This window comes from Mugil cephalus, chromosome 1, assembly GCF_022458985.1.
Source record: "Mugil cephalus isolate CIBA_MC_2020 chromosome 1, CIBA_Mcephalus_1.1, whole genome shotgun sequence".
Taxonomy (NCBI): domain Eukaryota; kingdom Metazoa; phylum Chordata; class Actinopteri; order Mugiliformes; family Mugilidae; genus Mugil; species Mugil cephalus.
In genome coordinates this window covers 6,040,478-6,062,475 of record NC_061770.1, presented here as the reverse complement: position 1 = coordinate 6,062,475, position 21,998 = coordinate 6,040,478, and the positions used below count along the sequence as shown (strand labels likewise).

Sequence of the window (21,998 nt, the reverse complement as noted above, 5' to 3'; positions counted from 1 at the left end):
GCCAATCAGAGCTCAGAGTGGGCGGGGTTCCTGGGTCCCTGCAGAAGCTGTGGCAGTTATCGGTGCATGCAGGAAAAACCGACGTAGAGCTTCAGGAGGTAGTGAACGGTCGGACCGTCTGGGAACAAGGTAAGCGGTTACCAACAAATAATGAGGTCATTTTCATGTTCAGACATCAAGGCATCTCCGCGACTTCGAGAAAGGCGGCCGAATGTTGCCGTCAGCCAGCAAAAACCGCTCATTAGCGGCTAATTGTGACAATTAGCGTTTAGCTGCAGTTAGCAACGGCTAAACAAAGATGGCGACTCCGTAACTGAAGGAGTGACGCAGTAGAGAGAGGCGGGCTGAAGCTCGGTGTGGCGCCTTGTTACGAGTTTGTCATAGACGAAGTCACGTGCTCCTTGTAGAGTTTATCTGAATTAAACATTTTCACCTTTATTCCAATACGGTTCTTATTGTCCTAATATTTGTACTCATGGCTTTTGTGCTTTATGTCTATAAACTTAATTTATATACGTCAAATCTTACAAAACACCTGCCTCTCCACCTTGCTTTAACGTCAAGTCTTATGGTTAATAATGCTAATTAAGCTTAACTACATTACACGAATTGCTTAAAACATGGTGCTTTAAAAAGTACCATCCGATATTATAGTGTGTATATATATATATATATATATTATTGTAAGTTATTGCTGGTTTTGTTAAATCACGCGTGTAAACCTTCAGCATACTCGGACTTTTCTGCCCTTTGGACCTAATTGTGTGATTAAAGGGCTAAATAAGCCACGTGTACCTATAATATGTAGGAGAACAATGTATTACAGTAGTAATAGTGACATGCATTTGATTTATTAAAAAGATTAGCAACAGTTTTATGTGCTTACTAAATTAAATTATTAAATCATTTATAAAATATAAAATGAGTGTTAATTGTCTGAGTTATCAGATATTGATTTCATCAGTATCATAAGTCTGTAACATCCCATAAATTGTCCATGTCCTATTGTCCATTTGCAAACATTATTAAAGGCATAATTTGATTTTCAAGTAGCTAATGATTGTATAATTGGTTAGCAATAGCTACAGGGACTAATATCTCTAAATGTAATTAAAATGTGTAGATTTCACTTTAACCAGGATGACTTTTTTTAATATCTAAAATGTTTGGTCAGCGATTTCAGGAGTGAAAATACTTAAATTTTAAGCTGCTGTTGATCAGCTAATTAACTAATCAACTACCAACTGTCTCTAATACTTAAAGTATTAGATTGTTTTGTTTTGGATGTATTGTATTGTGCACTCATACAAAGAGATTTTTTTTAAATGTCTGGTTTTGTCCAACCCACAGTTTTGCTTTGAGATGCTCTAAACAGAATTTTGTGTGTGTGTTTTGAAGGGAGTTTAAAAATGCATATTTTGTTTTCCATCAGACATTAGTTAGTTAATGGACTATTATTTATTCTCACTCAAACTCTTCACAGATTTATAATGAACAGGATACGAATCCACGTTTTGCCTTCGAGTCGGAATCGGGTAACCCAGACAGCCCGACCCCAGGAGCCCCAGGCCTGCTCCTTCACCCAGCGACCATGCTCTCAGCCGCGCCTCGAAGGCCTGGAGTTCTGCATCAAACACATCCTGGAGGACAAGAACGCACCATACAAGCAGTGCAGCTACGTCTCTGCCAAGAACGGAAAGCGCTGCCCCAATGCTGCACCAAAGGCAGAGAGGAAAGATGGGTGAGTGAAGGCCAAAATTTCATCAGCTTTCAACTCCATACTTTTTTTTTTAAAGACCATTAAGTCTTGTTTACAGTAAATCTCAGTGGGGATGTTCAATCCCAGATATCAGTAATGACCAGTATTTTTTCTCTATATCCTTTTTGCAGAGTGACGTTCTGTGCAGAGCATGCTCGCAGGAATACCATGGCTCTCCGAGCACAGATGAGAAAGGCTTCTAGTGGTCCATCAGCAGAGGCCCTGTTATCTCAGCTGAGCGGGTACAACCGCTCAGAAGCACACAACCTTGATGGAGGACACTCTGAAGCTAGCCGCATTCTTGGTAATTTTTTGCTCCGACTGGAAAATACTCAAATTTAGATCTCAGTTAAGTTAATTTCATGTGCATCAACTCTGCTGAAGTGAGCATGTAGTTTAGTAAGATGTATGTGTAGATGTGATTTTAATTTTTCATTACTTCCTCTTTTGGTAGAGGAGGACAGTTTGAGTGAGGAGGAGCAGGGACCCTTGGTACTAGACCAGACATGGAGAGGAGACCCAGACAGCGAGGCCGACAGTGTTGACAGTGAGCACGAGGATCCTCTGAAGTAAGATTCATCATGGTTTTATTGTAATGTGTGTAACATTCAGGCTGAAGGATCAGATTTATTAATCTGCATTAAAGAGGAATTTCATTGTTTTATCATGAATCTAGTCTAGCTGCGAGTGAAGAGGTGAGGTCAATACACAACCCAAACAACAACAGTGGAAATAATAATAATTTCTTTCCCACCCTTGTGTATTTGCAGACATGCAGGTGTATACACCGCAGAGGAAGTGGCGCTCATCACTCGAGAAAAACTCATCAGGCTTCAATCCCTCTACATTGACCAGTTCAAACGCCTTCAACACCTGCTTAAAGAGAAAAAGCGTAGATACTTGCACAACCGCAAAGTGGAGCACGATACTCTAGGTAAACAGGTGACTATTTGCTGCACTGACAGCGCCCTCTCCCACACATCTCAGTGATTACATGCATTTGTTTATGCTGGTGGCAGGAAGCAGCTTGCTGACAGGGCCTGAAGGTCTGTCCATGAAAGAAAGGGAGAACCTGAAGAAGCTCAAAGCTCTGCGCAGATACCGTCGTCGGTATGGTGTGGAGGCCTTGTTGCACCGGCAGCTGAGGGAGAGAAGGCAGGCTGTGACAGAAGGAGCTTCACAGGTGGGACAGGAGTAATACTGGACATTAAAAAATACATTTATACATCTGTGTTGAAAATCACTACAAGAGTGAGAAGACATCAGAGCAGAGAAATGTTCTGGTCGAGGCAAAGAGAGGGTGAATTTTTGTGGTGGTTTAGACACTGAGAGACAAGAAAGTGCATTTTGGACCAATCACAGCTGTAGTTATAGTTTATGCCATAGATTGAGCACAGAAGCATATAAAGATTTTAGATGTTGGGTGGTGTTTAGCTCATTAACACCCGCCCCATGTGTTGAGGCTATAAGTCCTCTCTGCAGGCGTCCCTGGTTTGAATCCTGCACGGGTTCCCGTTCCTGCGTGTCTCTTCCCCCTCTCTGCCTCCATTTCATGTCCATCTCTCCACTTCCCTGTCAATAAAGGCTAAAATGCCAAAAATATATACTTAAAACAAAGGATGTTGATTGCTACAGTGAACTGGGATAATACATATTTTTGGTTCTGCCATTGTGCATTTTTGAGAGAATGTAATTGAGATTTGTGAAACCATCACATGGAGCACATCAGGCAGACACTTCACTTTGTGTTTTTCATTTGCTTCTGCAGATACTTTTGCAGCATCAAGCAATGACAGAATTATAAATATGACTATGGCATAATTGGTTTACTTTTGTGAATGCGTTGAGTCATGCTCTTATCTAATGTTTACTTTCTTCGGTTGCAGACGCACTCAAGAACGGTGAATGAAAAATGCATCTCCTTTGTGGAGGGAACCCGATGTACCAATCCCTGTCTGCCTTTGGCCCGGCACTGTGTCTCACGTATCCTCAGCCATGTTTCAGTTTAGCTTTGTCCACAATAGACCTACCTCACACATGAAATTGGTCATAAGGTTCAACAGTTGTGTTTAAGTTTCACAGCTATACTGAAAACTTACTCTGCTCTTCTCTTTTGAGCCATCTTCACTTTGGCCCCAATCAAGAGCAGCAGCTTGCAGTAGCTGTTACTTTTAAAGGGAGCCTACATAATCTCCTTCCTGTGGTCTGTTGATTTTTCCCAGAGTTACAAAGGGGCTAATCAGTTCAGTTGGAAGGAACAAAATCTCTTCCCACCCTATTTTCACTTTAACCCCAAATCATTTAGAGTAATCGCTCAGGTTTTTCATATTTTTCATTTGACATGGTTTATATTTCAGTTACTTTTGTGAGGACAAAGTGGTTGTATTCCAAGTACAGAGTCTTGTGTTCTTCTAATGGTTTGTTTAGTTGGATGGTGATAAAATTGTACCCGCACAATGCTGCGCCGAGAACAGGCTGTACAAACTCCAAGTGTTGGTGCTCAGACAGAAATCACTAACACATTGTACTAAACCGCTGAGGCATAACAACACAGGCAGGACTTCTCAATAAGAAGCTTTATGTTGAGAAATAATTAAACTAAGATTATATGTGCCAGAATAATCATAGTATTTGAAATAATACTAAGTGGGAAACTTGTGTTCTTGCGCTAACATTTGGTTTTCTGTCTTTATTTATTGTGTGTATGTATATATATTGTGTAATTCTCCTTGACAACCAGATGCTTAGACATCTACCAAGACAGCAACCAGGTGCTTTTCAAAATGTGTCCGGGTCTCAAAGATGTCCCATGTGACCGTACCGTACACATGGGTCAGTCTGATGACCCTCGATGTCCACTTCACCTCACCCTGCCTCCCCCCATGTACCAGCCTGAGCAGGAGCCCCCGCCACAGGAGCAGTTCACCCCCGCAAGCAAAGACATGTATCTGAGTGCAGCAGAGCTTCAGCCCACAGAGAGCCTTCCACTCGAGTTCAGCGATGTATGTAGAAATTATGTTACCCAACCAGCTACTCTCTTTCTAAACATACACCTATCATTTGACACAATTACTTTCACAGCTGCTGTGACTTTTACAGTGACTCGCTGTAAGAAACTCTGATGTGTTTGTTTTTGTGGTTTGTGTTAAGGTCAGTGTGAGAGGCTTATTCCACAGCAGGGGTTAGTCGTCCTGACCATGGCCTCTGTGGTCAGATCTCAATGCTTTAGTCACTTCTAGAGGAACTATTTGGAGTTCAGGTTCACTCTGTTGAACCCCCTTGTGCTTGTGACTCCACAGACTAATTTTACTGTTTGGAGATCACTTTCAGCCTCACTGTACTTTTGTTACATCACGTCTGTTACAAAGGTCCTCAGTTGTTCGGATATCTGTTACAAATATCTGTTACAAACAGCACTTTTGCACTGTTATGTATTCTGTTCTATTTGTTTATCAGATCAGTTTTACATATTATATAGAGAGAAAGAAACAGTAACGACCAGTGAGCTAAAAATGGGTTGCAGACTCTTCCTATCACTTAAGTAGCACACTGACAACATGTCAACATAGGAACACAGATGGATGTGGACTCACTCTTAAAAAAGTGATTTGTGTAAATTCAAACATGTACATCAATCCTTATGTTAATATTTGATGAATTTCTTGATATGCAGGACCTGGATGTGGAGGGGGACGGTATGCAGGGTCCTCCATCTCCTCTACAGTTTGACACAGCCTTGGCACTGGAAGACCAGACCATCAGGGCCATAGCTGAAGCCCCAATGGACATCCTGACTGGAGAAGACCCAGACCAGGTCGACTTGGACCCCTCAGCACAGGAGCTCTCGGAAAGGGATGTGGATGCCATCATGGATGATCAGGTTAACTCTCAATTAGGAGCTTGAATATCTTTAGTCTTTGTGTTTGATGGCTGTTGTGATGATGTACTATGTGATTAATGTCACACTGTCAATTGAGTCTAATATAATCTCCACTTCATTCATCAACTCTGAAGTTTCTTGAAGTTCAGATTAACACTGAGAAAGGACCCTGTTTATTTTGTCCATGGCCACTTCATATTATGAAGGAATCTCTGAACACGAGGAGTAATTACAGTAAGCAGGGTTAGGGGTTAGGGGTTAGGGTTAGTGTTTTTGAAATGGAGAGCGTGGAGTCATACACATGTCATACACAGAGAAAAGGAAACAACAAGGAGGGACATTGTTTAAAATGAGCGTTAGATAACTGTCATACACCTTTAACAGCAGGGCTGAGTGAATTAACCTCAACAAGTCTGATCATATATGTATTTAGACTGATCCAAAACACAATTCATATTGATTTACTCTGTGTGTGTGTGTTACTCTGTGAGGGTGGATCTAAAAGTTTGTTTGAAATTGCAACACAACTACTTACTTTGCCCATAGTGCTGACATCACTCCATGTGCGAAAGCCACAAGTGAGGAGGAGAGTGAACCCGAGGACGATTATTATTATTATTATTTTTCTCTAAGCATTATTGAAAATGGCAGATTAAAATGTTATGTGTCCTTGTGTATGTCATTTGTGTTTCAGTAGATTGGTTTGTAGCACTGATATAAGTGTGGCCTGTTTCTATATTTCTTGACCACTTTCATTTTCGGCCAAAGATAAAATCAGCTTTATTCTATAGCGGTACCTGAAGGTGTAGTGTACTCCTCCATAACGAATCAGAAACATTGTTGCATTCCTCAAACAAATGCCCATTGCTCCCAAAAATGTTTCTCCCGAGTAGTTGGACCATCTCTTTCACCAGACCCCCCTCCACATACTCCTGTCGCTCACCTACTGATGGAGCAAACTGTATGAACAACATGCAGGACTGACGCCATGTCAAGCTGTTTGCGTCGTCCTTAATAAAAATCCACTTTCCTGCCACACTTTAAAATCCAATGTTTGTGCTTTTGATTTTATTAGACCATAGAGATTTACAGTTACTACCATAAAGTTGGGAAATGATTTCAGACGTAATGTGGGCTAGCTTAACTTTATAACGGCTGGCTAGCAAAGTTAAATCGGAAGTCAACAATTTACTATAAATTAGATTTATTTTCTTTATTTAATCTTTCATAAATCTGTCCATGGAACCTCACGTCTCAACAGCATCATGTCCACTATTCCTGTACATGAACTGCACAGGCTGCTGCTATTTGTCACTAAATCTAATCTCCACATTATGGAAATATAAAGATGGACTGGTACAATACTTAATATTTGGGATAACATTATAGTACCCCCAGCTTGTCCCCAAGAACCTCCAGGGTCTCACGAAATCCTATGGGAAGCGCTGCATATGTGTATACATGTATTAGGCTCAACCAAACGACTCTTGAATCAGTAAAATCCTGACAAAACGTACTCACACAGTGTGTGAGTAGACACTTTGCCATATAGTTTTTAAACAGAAATATGACCATAATATAAGTTTAGTCTCAACTCAACATAATAATCAGGGTAATTCAACTGTTACGGAGTAAAGATTAAAAACCTCAGACTCTGGTGTTACAGTAAGTGGCAACTTTTGTACTGTATGTATAATTGTATGCTGACAGTTTGCCCTTAGTGAGAAAGGCAAATGTACTAGTATATAGAGAATATAAATTATTCTTTGCATATCGTAGATTTCATGTTAATAAAATGTGGAGCTGTTGATGGTCAAACTGTCCAGTGAGTCTTCATGTATACAGCTTTGTTTCCAGAAAGGAACATAAGGGCGAGACGTTGTTTTTTTTTCCTCCCAAATCAAGTGATACCATTATTTTTGAGATGTTTACATTCCTGGGTTGTGTGTGGAGCCCCAAACCACGCAGGAAATCATTGTTTAACAACCAATGACACATTTTAAACAAAACACCAGAGCTTCTTTACCAGCTTAAATGCACATTAAGTTCTTGTTCTTCCACTCAGGTGGTGTCGGAGGTGGTTGGAGGAGAAGACGACGCCACTGACAATTCACTGCAGGACATCGATACTGCTGCAACCGACGCTCCCAGATGAATAAGCTCCTGGAACAATCTGTCTGAAACATTTTATAATACAATCTAATGGTTGTTGTGTGAATCTGGTGGTCTGTGAGGGACAGTGGAAGAAAACATGGCCTCGGGGATGTTTAGAGGATATGGTACAGGTTTGGGTAAATATGTATAAGAGAAAATAGATTAAAAGACAACTACACACTGATTTGAATACAAGTGAAGAAATGGAAAGCTGCCTGCCACATTTGTTCATGAGCTACGCAGGAGTAGAAAACAAATCCTCAAATGAACTGCAGCTCTGTAAGGTTTCAATAAACATGGATAATGTTTAATTAATAACTTCTCTCTGGTTATCAGTAAAATGTTTGGCCTGTTGACACCAAACTTCCCCGGTTAATTCACTGAATGGTTCCTTAGTCATGTCTTCTTTCACTGTAAATGGAACTGTACTTTTCTGGCTCCATTATAAAGATTTACTCGTGTTTCATTTCTGTAAAAACTCACCCAGAGTCACTCCTGAAACTAAAGTCACCTTCAGGAAAAAATGGCCCCTGTAGTTCAGTTTGTCATGTATTTATTTCCACTTCATCCATTTTTATGGGTAAACTCGCCTTAAAACTGTACCTGTTCTGTGGCGTCTCAGTTTCGCACCAGTTCTTGTGTTAATGATAAAAAGGCATCCGTCTGTCAAAGTATAAATAAACTATTTTCTGATACATTTCTGGACTTCTTCTTAATGATTTCCAGATTCTAGTCATTTTAAGTGATATTTAAAGACACTGCAGACCGCACATAAGGGCCAGCTTTTTTTTTTTTAAGTATATGGTGAAGTTATGTTTGGCAGCGTGGGGCAGCCTCATGAGGAAAAAAAAGTGGGGCGGGTAATGCAATTTCATGCAATGACATCACTTTTCCTCCAACCCAAACACCGAGCCGCCGCCGAGGCAGAGGAGGAGAGCAGGACACCGCTGCCAGATGAGCCCCAGAAAGGCATTTTAAAAGATAAATCTCACTAGTAGCTCTTCATCTTTGCACGAAGCGGCAGCGGAAGTCTCCAACCAAATGAGGTGAGTTTTTTAAAAACGGGAAAATGCCGTTTCATGTGCTGAAATGTTCGCCCGGTGGAGAGGTTTGCTGGAATACCGACACTGCATGCCTCTCATTGTCTTCACATCACCGGGAAAGTGAAGGTCTGCACCGGTACACGACGGGAAGTATTGATATGCATCTGTAGGGTGATATTCGTCTGAAACTAGGCGGTGTTTTAATTCATTTTCCATGTTTGCGGTGAAACGCAAGGGCGTAGCAGCGCTGGCTGTGTCGTAGGGGGCTCCTCTCGGTGCAGGGTTTGGGTTTTTAGGGCCTGTCCCCAAGAAAGGGGAAAAAAAAGGAATTTTTCAAAATCCACCAGCTCAAGATCAAATCATTTTTTTTTTGAGCGGCATTGCAATCTGACTGAGATTGACACCGTGTCGCAGTTTTAGCTTCGGAAATCAGAAAGGGAACCTGGAGAGGGAACTGTCATCTGAGCGCTGTGAGTGCGGCTCGTTTCTCATGTCGATGCGCAGGAAAGGAAAGGAAAGGCAGTTTATGATGGGAATAAACTGCGCTTCATTACTACCACAACCAGCAGGCTTCAATTACACCACATCAGCCTCGCGGCAGTGATGTTTGTGAATTAATGAGTCTGTAGCATGGATCAACCGCCCTGTTTTATTTAAGGGAAACTTTGAAGCGTTGCTCTGCAGAACTGTAATATCAGTAATGTTTGACCTTTACTCTGCAGAATGAAGTTTGTGCTCTTCATAAACCTGAATTTAACATGTGGATGAATGAAGGTGACTTGTTTTGAAACCCATTAGTGTCCAGCCTGCGCTTCCTGCTTATTCCTCTTATTTTGCCAGTGATGAATCAGATCATTTTTTTGGCATGACTTGCACCAATGATGTTTATTCAAACTGGGTCATTTCCTTTCTCATCGATTACTGCTCTATACTGGCCTGTGAACATTTAGGCTGCCTTGTTTTATCCAAAGATATTTGCCAAAATCTCACATTCCAGAGTCCACAGCCAGAGACGGTTTGACATTGCTACAGTGGTGAACTGTTTATCAAAATAGTCTTGTCTGACAGTCAATGAATCGACTCATCGTTACAGCTCCAGTTCCTGATGATGCACAGTGGTCGTGAAAAAAGTTAGTTGCTGCTGCATGAAGAAGAAAACACATGAATTTAGCAGTGTGAAGTGGCTACGTTTATGAATGATGTTTGACTGCTGTGTTTTCAGTCATGCACAATGTTATTCTCTCAACAGTACTGAATGGAAATATGCGTTCATTTTATTTTTCTTTCAATATAGCCTGAAAAATGAAGTTGGCTCTGATTGGAGTAACGTGATAGCTGTAAAGAAGAAGACCGAGTTAATCAGATCAAAATTAATTGGTGTAGCAAATCAGTGGACTGAAACAAATCTAATGCAGCCTTAGGAAGATGAATTGTTAACTATCAGATATCAACGTGTATTTTGAATCCGTGTTGTTCTTTTAAATCCCGGCAGTTACAGAACAATCAGAATATATCGATAAATTCTTGTTAGATGTTCCTAAAACTCAGCTTCACATTTGTCCTGATCAGACTTGGGATTTTTTCAGCTGTAATGCTTTTCCTTCAAAATCTGCCAGTATAAGAGCTTATCTGGAGCAGCGCTGGCAGTGACTACTGGTACTTCAACAAAGCTGCTTTTCAGTAAATGTGATGCTCTTCACATTTTGTGAATGGCATCCCGGTCACGAGGAGTGGATTGTTTCTTGTTTGTTTTCACCATGTAAGGGATTTTATAGGCAATAAAACATGTGCCAGTAATCTTAATAAGTTGTCGACCCTTTCGGAGATTAAACAAGATTTGAAAGATGTAAGAAATTGCTGTGCAGCTATTAAAGAGCCCCCTTTGTTGGAGAAAAACAGCCACGCTTAATGATGTGTTGGTTTAAGGCCAGATATACGCTCATGCTGCTTTCATTGTCTCATAGTTTTCTGAACAAAGGCCGAGCTCTGTGTCAGAAGGAATGAGGATGGAAGGATTGTTTGAATTACAGACTCGCGGAGATGGCCAGAATTCAGGCTGTAAAATATTTAAGTTTCACTGAAGATGTGCTGTGAAATGCTCAATGAATCTTTTAGTGTTTGCTGGCTGTTTTGACTTGATTTTTGCTTTGAGAAGGAATGACGTTCGCCTCGTGCCTTCTTCCAGATTGTCTGCTGATGTCATGTTGCAGTTTGTTGTTTTTGGCAGTTTTAGACAAACACCATATATCATGCAAGAAATCCTCAGACGCCACATGGCACTAAGGCCCTGGAAGCCATGACTTCATAGTTTAAACACCAATTGATTAGTTTCCTGAATAATTGCTTGTGACAAGAGGATTTGATCTCATTCAAACAAACTTTGGATCTTAAAGACGTGTTTCTATCCAAACTGAAGCGGCCCAACCACACACACCATACCTGGTGCCTACGTTACCCACAATGCATCTCAAACTAGAACACAGTGGAGGCTGCCGTCCAACACCTGTAAATTTCCATCAAGTAAAATATTTAGTGGGATTAGTGTGATGTGTCATGATTGGTCAACAGCACTGAGATTAGTGTAATATAATTAATTAACTCACAGCTTTGCATTTCAGAGCTGCCTTTCTCTCCTTCTGTCAACACCGAGGGCGGCCATCTTGTTTGAATAAACTTTATTGGATTAGTCAGTGGACAACGGGAGCGTAGCACTCTGTGCCTTTGTTAAATGTGGCCTCGATTAATACCTGTGATGTGATTCAACACACTTCTGTTAAAAGCATGCTAAAGGTGACAGCAGTCATGAGTTGAGAACTGAATACCAGAGTACAACATAGCAACTTAATGGCAACTCAGCAATGTATTTGCCAAAACATTATTTCCGAGCTTTTGCCAAGACTTGTTAAGCACGTCTGTCAGCTGACTTCCTGTTTGTTCCGTGTGCACGCAAATTAAATAAAACGATTTTGCAACATCTCATAGATTTTACCAATGAGATTGAACCCAGTTCCGGTTATAATGAGTCATCGTATGTGGTTGTTTTAGAGAAGCTCCCTTTTTGGGTTCAGTGCACATCACCCACTTATTGTTGGAATAATGTAGTGACCACTGCTTTAAATTCATCTGTGATGGTTCATCTGATTTAACTACATTTGTTTGGTACACCAGCTGTCTGAATCTGGATTCTGAGTCAACATAAATAGCCTCCTGACAGTGACTGCTTGGATCACAGGCTGCACTGAACTGAGGAAGTCTAATTTTTTGACCGTCGACCGCTTACATTTTATTTCAGTCAGGTTCTGTAGATAGTTCACTTTCTCAGCAGTGTGTGGACCAAGTTAATAGGTATCGAGTTAATTCTTTCTTTGAATTATTATTTTCAGTTCTTCTGATTCACCAAATAGAGGCTAACGGAGCCTTCAGGAACTCCTCATATCATTTCCGAGAACAAATGTCAGTCTTATACTCAGCCTGTTAACGCTATATAAAGATGGACGAACCCTGGATGCCACGTATGTTTCTAGAAGAAGCTCAGTGTGGCTGTACCTGACTCCACCTAACTTTCTAGTCAAAACGGGCAGAGAGGTGTAGGCAGTGGAGTGGAGATTTGATATCGATGCAGACAGATGGCAACCTGTGAGGGTACACACCCGTCACTCAAAGCTGCCAATTTCTCCCTCATACAGAGACCAACGATTCTTTTTGTTTTCTACTAGGCTATAAACATATTTATTTCTGCTATAAAGAAGATCAGCAGGGACTGACTCACTATCAGAGCCTCAGGCATGAATATGAGAAATCACAGATCTGCATCCTTTATCTCCAGATCAGCAGAAAACTCAACGCGGCTGCGGTGCAGCATATAAGTGTCACAATGGGAAAGAAAACCCTCCCCAATATATAAAATGGTTAACTTTCATTTAAAATGTGCAGCTGCTGGAGACAAGATGCTTTCTAATACACTGACTGCTCTGTCTTGTTGATTTGATTGCACCATGACTGACTGAACTAGTTGTGATTCTACTAAATGGAGATCCAGGTTTAAGTTGAGCTCAGAGAAACTTTCCGTCTTCAGCAGATGCATGTGAGGCTCAGATATCTTTAAACTCCACCTCAGGCACAGAAGCTAATTGTGTGGAATTTTTGGGATGTTTTGGCTCTTTCATGTAACCGGAGGAATTTAAACCTGAAGCTCAGAAGGAATCGGAAAACAATTGCACCCGAATTCGTCACATTTCGACTGATATTTCCTTGAAGAACATGCAGCGCTGTGAACGTTTTATCCTGAGAAATGACCTCAGAGCTGGTGAGGATAAATGTGGTTCCACTCTGCGCTCGCCAGGTTACATTTATGGTCCGAGCGCCCGTGTTTGAGCTCGATTGAAGTTTTGTGAGAACCCCGTCCCAGTGCAACTTTGAGATAGCATATCCAAAGCTGTGCTGCATTACATCATGAAAAGCCGAGCCAGTGACTTATTCAAGTGTAATGGGCAGTATAAGTGCTCGCTTGCTCGCTCTGTTCGCCTCTAATTGTTTGCAGATGTTCTGCACGCCTTTGTGTCCCACAACTTGCTGCAGACGCCACATACGGTGTTCAGGCTTTATTACGGAGAGGAAACGTGGCATGGAGTAAGTGTTTAATTTGGCTGTTGGTTCTGTTAACTGGTTCTGGTTATTAAATTATTTATTGGCGGTCGCAGTCCAGCAGGAAACATAGCAGAGTTGAAACAGCTAATTGGTCTGTTGATCGACTGAAAACTGTTTTGATGACTAATCAATGCGTTGCTGGAAAACATGCTCTGGTAATAACTAATAACCAACGGAATGATTAGAAAATTAAACAATGACTCGGTTTAAAACTTCATTTTGACAGGCTCCTGTGATCTCTTTGGGTGGTGGGATACAATCTAAACATGTTGTTTATTAGTAGCTTGAACTTGTCATTGCCAACTGAACATTGTGGAAATCTGAAGGCGTCCTCTGGCGCTCAGGGAAACTGTGGCAGCCATTTTTACTTTCTCTATCAATATATGATTGGAGGTTAATGGATGAGTAGCACAGTACATTCAGCATCATTATTTCATAAGGAAAGGATTTGTTATTCGTGGCTCTGAAAGCTGCAGATAATGGTGGATTTGGGCAATTGCTTCAATGAAATGTCAAGAAATAATGAGAAAAAGTTCCTCCCAGTTTGTCAACGTGAACGTGACGTCTTTAGAAATCGGAGAGAAACGACTGATCCTCACACTGGAGTCTCTGGAACCAGTGAAATAACTATAGATTAATGGTTATTGAATATTCCTCTGATCTGTTAATAAACGTACCGATTCAGCTCCTCTGAGCAGGGTCTGTCGTCATTCTGTCTTTGGCTTCTCGCGGCAACACCTGTGTTTTACAGAGCAGGAGTCCTTTCAGACGTTCAAGGTCAGTCTGTCTGTGAAATATCACTTTATTAGGTCGTAGTTCGCAGCTTTTACAGGGAGGAAAGAGCCACGAGACAATAATTTAGTAGGTCTGAAGTCTAGTAGGGGTGCGCAGACAGGTCAGACCCTCCTGCAGCCGTCCTTTCTCCCAGTACCTCCCCCTCCCCTCCTTATAACCGGCCATGCTTTGAAGCCGGGATAGGCTGGGACCCCCTTATCTGCTATCAGTTCAGGCCTTTATCGGCCTGCTGTCTGCTGCATGTTTGCAGGTACTGTAGTTACCATGGTTATGCACCAAAGGCGTTTCTGGATTCTGCATTAGCATTGCAAAATATTCATCAATTACCCCACAGAGTCAACGTGGTACGACGGAGCTCACAGCGGGAGGCAGCGCCAACCGAGAGCTCTGCAAGATATCAGCAGCAGCGGCAGCAGCATCGTCACTGTTTACATGCACACAGAGAAGATTCACTTCAAAGAAATTATCTGTGGCTGCATTGTTTCCCTACAGGCCTTTGTTTTCTTCCGCTCGAACACGGGCCACCTCAGCTCGGGGCTTGCTGTGACTATTTGCATTCATGTCAGCGAGAATATGAGGCAAAGACGACTTAAAGGCCTGACCCCATGTTTTCCGTCTCCGCCTGCTGTATTGGATGTGTGCGGGATTGAATACGCCTGAGGAATCCTAATAGTATGTGCGAGAGAGCTCCCACCAAAACGCAAAGGACTCGTTGACCATCCACCCCACCGAGGAATCTGTGGTCATACAAACACTGAAGCTGGCAAAACAGCCCTTTAGCCGCCGCAGCTGTAACAAACATTCAATTCATCAGTCAGGCCAGAGAAAATATGGCTTGGAATGTAGCTTTAATCAATTCAAGCTAACCGGGTCCCCTCCACGTCCTGTTTGGCCAAAAAAGGATTAAACAGCCACAGTTTTGTTAGGGTTTTTTTTTTTTTCATGCAGAAGCAATGCGTTAGGTTCTACTCTCAGATTTATGTTGGGAGTTACGACCCGTGATAACTGGGATTAAGACTGGGGAGATAAAGAATAGCAGCGGCAGTGGGAGGTTCTGTTTCTATTCGAACAGTGTTTCTTTGTGCGCCACTGCCGTTTATTTTCATTTGTCTTAAAATAAGTTGTTATTGAGGAGCTTTGTGCGCCCCCACCGCTTCAGTCCCTGAAATCTCTCCCACAAGGTGCTCAGTGAACCTCCGATTTTTTCAAACTCTCACGAGCTTCCTGTTTCTAAGCCTCTCCCATTGGCTCGACCTGCGCGCCTTGAAAAACATCAGCGCTCTTCCCATCGCAGTGAGATGGAGAGAACATTTTAGTTTTTCGTTTTAAACAGGAACCTCTATATATAACCCTCTATACCATCTGTACCATAAATAGGTCTTCCTCTTGGCCAGACCTTGGGAAAAGGATGTGAAGGATGAGTACGGTCAAGTTTGAGAGGCTGTGGCTGGCGAGCAGATGTGAGCGGATGAGGAGAAAGTGGCTGCTGAGTGCCTTCTTTTGTCTGGTGTCATTGTTCTCGGAACACAGAGAGCAAAACGTCATTCAGAGCAAGGTGAAATATATAAAAATGTAGGAAAGAGAGGCGCAAACAAACACACACAAACAAAGATGTTAATATGCACAGCTAATGGAACGGTTAACATGTGAACCAAGCATGTGAAACCTTGATTGTCAAATCAAACGATCGATCAGTACTCTCTTTGATTTTTCTTAAATATTTTCTCAAGATATTCATTAATATGTTGGCGCCACCCAATCAGCAAATACTAAAAGTATCTTAAACAATGTGTAGTAGTTTCCAAGAAGTTAGAAAAGAGAACATCACGAAAAGGGACCAGATGATACCGACTGCTTTTACAGTCTGAGCACAAATCAAAGCTGTGAGCGTACTTCAGTTGTGTGCAGGTAACCAACGTGAGCAGGAGAGGCTGAAAACATTTGTCGAGTAAATTCCTTTAGGAGTTTAAACTGTTCATTTAGTGTTACAGGACAGTCTCTCAGCTCCATTGTTAGGTCTCAAGTTACTACTGGGACAGAAAACGTCCAGTTTTAGTCTAAACGGAGGATCAAACCCAAACCAGTCTTTCGTGGACCTGGTGGAAGAAGGGGTTTGATGTTGCAGTGTGGATGGAGGTAAAAAAAAAAAAAAAAAAAAGCCTGTTGTGGACGCAGGTGGTTATTAATTCAGCCATCTGTGCAGGCTCCTCGGGTAAAGCTCCTGGTGTGGAAATGCACCTACAGGTGTTGTACCGCGGTTAAAAGTAATTCCAGATATAAAGAGCTGCCCTCACCTGTTCTTGCTGTGTAGACCGGACATGTCGGCCGCCTCTGACCTGGATTAACTTGCCCGGCCTCTCCGCGTGTCTTGTTCAACCTCCACATTTTTTCCAGGCATGTCAGAGTTCAGTAGTTTGATGTGAAAATGAGTCACCACGGATATGTAGTAAAGGCGTTTGCTGACACACATGGAAATGTAGCGTGGAGCTGGACAGAACGCAGTTGTTCCTCTGGCAGGCAGCTCGTAGTCTGGTTGGCAGGGGACAGCAGCTCTCTGCGGCGTATTTACAGTGGTATGAAACCTGCCTTCCTTTACGGGGGCCACGACGAATGGTTTTCATTACCGGCCTTTTATGATTGCAGAAATGAACTGGGGAGCATACTTTGAATCTTTTTTACATGTGAGGGATTTATTAAGGTCACCGCAGCTCTGGAATCAGAAAAGCAGCTCTGAAGTTGTACATGAGGCTGCACCTTGATATTATTCAGTATTTGTTGATCGGATCGTTATTTTTCTGTTAATCCGTTTGGCGTTTTGTTTAGAAAATATAAAAATGTCACCATTTGACATCATTAAATGGGATTTTCTTAAACTGTAACGATTCCACCTTGTTATAATTCCAACCAGCGTTGCCAGATACAGCTGATGGTTTCCAGACGAAAAGCTGTTTAAGAACTGCCATCACGCACACAGAGCAGCCCAAAACATGAGCTCTATATTTAGTTTAGTACTTTGACCACAGCTACTAACATCTGGCTACTACGAAGCCACTTGATGACGCCGTGTTGTCCAGTGCTAGGTAGCGCATCTCTACCCTTTACAAAGTGCTGACACAAGCCGCACACGTTCAGTACGCTCGCACACGAACATAAATATTTGTAAGAGTAAATAAATGCACTTGGTTTCATGTTAAAACAAAATCAGCATGAATGAGGAATTAAGAAAGAACACAAAACTGATCTCAGACCAGCGCAGATTTCATTGACCCACCCGACGCCTTTATACTTTATACTGGCAGATTGGAGGTAAAACTGCAGGAAATGTAAGCTTGTGTTGCCACAATATGGAGACATATCGCATGGCTTCTTATCGTTACATTTCTTCATCTCTTTTTAAATGTTTCTTCTTGTATTGATACCCATCATGTCGAACTGACGGAAGAACAGATCGGACAGAGAGATTACTCTGTTCACCGTACAGACCCAGTGCACGAGACACGAAAAGGAAGTGACAGCAGTGAGGAAATGGCCGAATTTTACATTTTGAACTCATCTCAACTTTCAAGCATGTGAATATGTGTCGTCTTCAGTTTGCTTGTTTTCTAACCAGCGATCTTAAAGCAAAATACGACGAGGAAAAGTTTAAAATCCTCACGTTTAAGAAGCTGAAACCAGAGAACATTTGTCATTTATACTTAAAAAACTGCAGATCCAAATAGTAGCATCTGGAGGTGATTTTTTTAATGTCTTTGTGCTGCATAAAAAGGTACCATCACATACTAGAGCCAGCCAGTGATTATAGCTTCAATTCCCAGCTTCCAAATGAGGTCCCTCTAAGGCTTCATGCAAATTAACACAAGGCCTCCACCAACTCCGCCGGGGTTTTTATAACCCCCGCTGTAGACCCTGCACTTCCCAGTGTCACATTACTTGATGGTGGATTAGCTCTCCATCCTCGCTCGGAGCTGTGCACATTACTTCCCATTAAACTGTCCACTCCTCAATGACCATTTGTGGCTCATGAGTCTGATTTACAACTCTAATTCAGACAGTAGCCCCTCTTCAGCCGCCCACCGACCAGAAATGGTAACGGTGGACCATCTGCTGATGGATGGCCGGGGCTGCCTGCCATAACCATTATTTTCCTTATCGGTTAATCTACCAGTTGTTTTATTAATGTATGATCTATAAAATGTCCAGGATGTCTTCAGATTGTGAGTTTGTCCAAAAATATTACAATGTGAGGGTCCTCATAGACAAGCTGCATCCGGCAAATGATGCTGCTTTTACACTTTAAACAAAAGCTGTTCTTCATCGAAGTGTTTGGGCAGTTGAATGCCAGAAATTAGTTTATTGTATACATTTTTTTTTATTGTGTAAACCTCAGTATCTTCACCTTCAGTGTTCTGGGGGAGCAGCACTGAAGCTCAGTGTGTTGGCTAAAGCTGTCGCCATCCTGACCTGCCTGACTCCAACTTACTAAATCAAACATTACACACAACTTTAAGCCTTGATAGAATTGAAATGTGTGAGTTATATAACATTTCCGCATTGTATATTTGTCTAAAATGGCTTTTGTGCCAGGTTATTAGCATTTTGCGTTGAGACTCATGTTGCTGCTCTTGAAACATTTGTTTAAATTTTTATTTTGTCCGATCAGCACAAGACGACATGTACATAAACTAATTAAGTTGGCAGACTGTTGGGGATGTTTTTGGGTCCATAACAAGCAACAAGTTCTCACATTTGAGAAGAAGAAACCAGGTTATTTTTATCTTCTTTTTTTTCTTTTTTTTTAACTTGTAAATGATTGATTGTTGATTATCTACATTAACCAGCAATCGTGTTCTGGGTTAGTTTTAAATTTTCACTTCCGATAGTACCCTGGCCAAACATGCTCTGGCTCCCTAAAGCTTTCTGTGAATCGGCTGATCGATTAGTCGCCTAATTGTCTCAGCTCCGGTCTGGTCTGTTTGGACGATGTTGTCCTTTGTTTTGGGGTTGGGGGTATTGAGGGATTTCCATGTGTGTAAACTGCTTGTTTGAGGAAGGTGTCAGTCGTGTGAGGACGGTGTGACACGTCCTTCTTTACATAATGTTTGCATTGAATTTGATGTGGGTCACATGTCCGTTTCCTGCATGCCTGTAGGAGACGTTCGCAGACAGTTCCTGGTTAAGTTTCTCCCATTAAGACAAGTTTTATCTGCCACTGATATTGGGACGTCTGTCTCTCTTTATCTCCACATTATCACTGAGGTTTTCTCAGTTAGAGAAGATCCTCTCTTTGGGGGGAAAGTGGATGGCACAGGGGGTGACAATAAGCCTTTTATGCTGAGAGTTATCCTCATGCCGTTGTGTTAGCTCCAGGGGAACATGTGACCAGCTCTCATTCAGGTCATGTCGGCCTGCTCAGCCTTTGACCCTCTTAGAAGGGAAGCTACTCCCTCAATGTCCCATTCATTGGATACAGATGTCTGTGCGTGTTAATGTCTGACACAGCAGAGGTATGACAATCCCCTGACAGGCCTTCATTCAGTTTTTTTTCTTTTTCGAGTGACACGAGCTGTTAACCGCTGATGTGCTGCGCTGCTGTTTGACTTGTGGAGTTGTCTCTGCACACAAATTCTTCAAAGTGAACTGAATTTGTCAGTTGAAGGATAAACTCTTGTTTGTTTTTCTTCTTAAAACAGGAACACCGGCCTTTAATGAACCCTCTAATGTTCTTCCAGTGTTCAGCGACACTGGAGTGCCAGAAAAAGTTCACCCGGGACATTTACTGTGACTTCTTAAAAATGACCAGGCAAGAATGCGAATGAATGAATGCGCTGATTATTAGCAGTTGTTGGTGCCAGGTCTCACACAAGACACAGGAGAAGGGTGCATTAAGGTGATGTAATTATAGAGCGCCATTCAAATGTTAAACATGTGGAACACATTTGAATTGGAGGAAGTTTCAGTCTCGCGACCGCTCTGCACCGGTTCAGTGTTACATGTGTGATTTTTGAGAGACACGCACATCCACAAAAAAAAAAAGTAATGAGCAGGGTGCTGAATCATGAAAAGCAGGATAATGAAAGACTGTAGAAAAGATACCCATCATGCATCACTCTCTGTGGAGAAACAGTTTATAGAAACAAATGTAGCGCACTTATATTAGGCTTATATTTGTTTCTAAAAACTGTTTCGGCATGATGGGTATTTACGCTGGTGTTTTCTGTATGTTGTATGTTTTTGTATGAAGCATCATGACTCTAAATGTTTAAATGGGAGCTTCTGCCGCATGTGTGCATCTTTTCTACAGTCTCACGTGTGTGATTTTTGCTGCCCTTTGCTTTCACACTGCAACATTTTCTCCGTAGCCAAGACTTAAAATCTGTCTGCAGAAAATGTGCACGAAACCAGGTGACATGAAACATAGCTTCAGAGTTTCAGTTTTAACACAAAGACTGACTTTAGCGACAAACCAGCTTGATTTGAATAACTCAGATGCCTGCAGCCTCGGTTTAACTTCAGCTGAATCGTGTGTTGTGTCACTCGTCTCGTCCTTTTAGAAGTCTGTTATCTGATCCCTAACTGGCCAGTATAAGCAAGATCCTTCATTCAGGGGTGTGGCTACAAAAATAATTCCATCATAAATGAATACTGATCATTTTAGAGCGGAGTGGGGCGGCCACTAGGCGGACACAGATTAGAGGCCTGGAGCTGGGAGCAGGCTGGGCAGGGCCGCCATATGTGTGAGCAGTAAGAGGATAAATCCTCAGTGGGCCAGAGCTCTTTTGACCTGGGTGATTTTTGATGTGGAGCTCTGCGTGTGACGTGTCTTTATTTTCTTTTTCTTGTGGTTAATTCTTAATCATGACCTGTGCAGTTTCCCAGAGACAAACGGCATCCTGTGTGTCATAAAACACGGTTTTGCCTATGGGTTTCCCCCGAGTTTCCCATGTGGGGTTTATCAGTGTCAGCATCTATCTTCTCCATTTCAGACAGACTGTAATTCAGAATGTGGGACAGTCCTGTACTCGCCAAACTCGCTGGACTGTTACGCTGAGATCCGCATGACAATAGTTTCAAACACTCGTGTCAGCGGCCTGGGGCGTTTGATTTTTGTCTATAGGAAGTCTGGTCCGGGGCAACGTCGATTCAGGTCAGGTCTCTTGTCGACTCAATTAGGGTCAGATTTTTTTTTTTTTTTTTTTTTTTTAAACTCAACTTTCAAATCAGAACATATAGATCTGATCTTACAACTTGTCTAGAGAAGCTGCCGCAGGGATGTGCTGCCTTCCAATTATTGCTTTATCGTATTATCCTCCCACATTCTGCCCATGAAAGCCGTGTTTTCTTCCTCCTGTTGTTGTTGCCTTGGCTCCCGCTCAGCCACTTTGTCATCGGACTCGGTTTCGTGTGTCTGGTATGTCTGGGGTTCAGGGATGATGTGGCTTCATTAACGAGGACGAGCAGATGAGTCACGCGGGGTGAAAACCTGCAGAGATAAACCAAGCCGAGACGCCGGCCTGAGAAACTGGTAATGCTGCAGAAACAAACGGCCGCCGAAACATTCGTTAACAGAGAAACACTTTTTAATTCATTGATGGGACGGATCCTTCCACATGTGATGAGACATTTCCGCCATTTTCTGGGAAAATATTTTCTGATTCTGAAGTAAGGAGGCCCTCTCTGTTCAAAATGAGAATACGTTCAGACACACAAAACATGACTTTTA

General features: G+C 42.1%; 2 protein-coding genes and 1 non-coding gene across 4 annotated transcripts in view; all 3 read left to right on the top strand.

Moving 5' to 3' along the window:
* The first annotated feature begins 35 nt into the window (after positions 1–35).
* On the top strand, positions 36–8,490 carry kansl2 (KAT8 regulatory NSL complex subunit 2). The gene is made up of 10 exons (XM_047582909.1): positions 36–129; positions 1,484–1,741; positions 1,891–2,063; positions 2,214–2,328; positions 2,530–2,693; positions 2,779–2,942; positions 3,646–3,742; positions 4,508–4,761; positions 5,433–5,639; positions 7,705–8,490. The coding sequence occupies exons 2-10, from the start codon at positions 1,491–1,493 to the stop codon at positions 7,792–7,794; spliced, it is 1,515 nt and encodes a 504-aa protein (XP_047438865.1). The 5' UTR covers positions 36–129; positions 1,484–1,490; the 3' UTR covers positions 7,795–8,490.
* On the top strand, positions 3,889–4,022 carry LOC124999143. The gene has a single exon (XR_007111157.1). It is a non-coding gene; the product is annotated as a small nucleolar RNA SNORA2/SNORA34 family (small nucleolar RNA).
* Positions 8,491–8,638: 148 nt separating the features above from the next.
* The window catches only part of nckap5l (NCK-associated protein 5-like), a 35,936-nt gene continuing 22,576 nt past the window's right edge, over positions 8,639–21,998 (top strand). Inside the window, exon 1 of one of the 2 annotated variants that reach the window (XM_047582896.1) lies at positions 8,639–8,839. The gene's annotated coding sequence lies outside the window, so the exon portion shown is untranslated. The remainder of the gene's footprint in view (positions 8,840–21,998) is intronic. The other variant, XM_047582880.1, reaches the window with a different exon arrangement.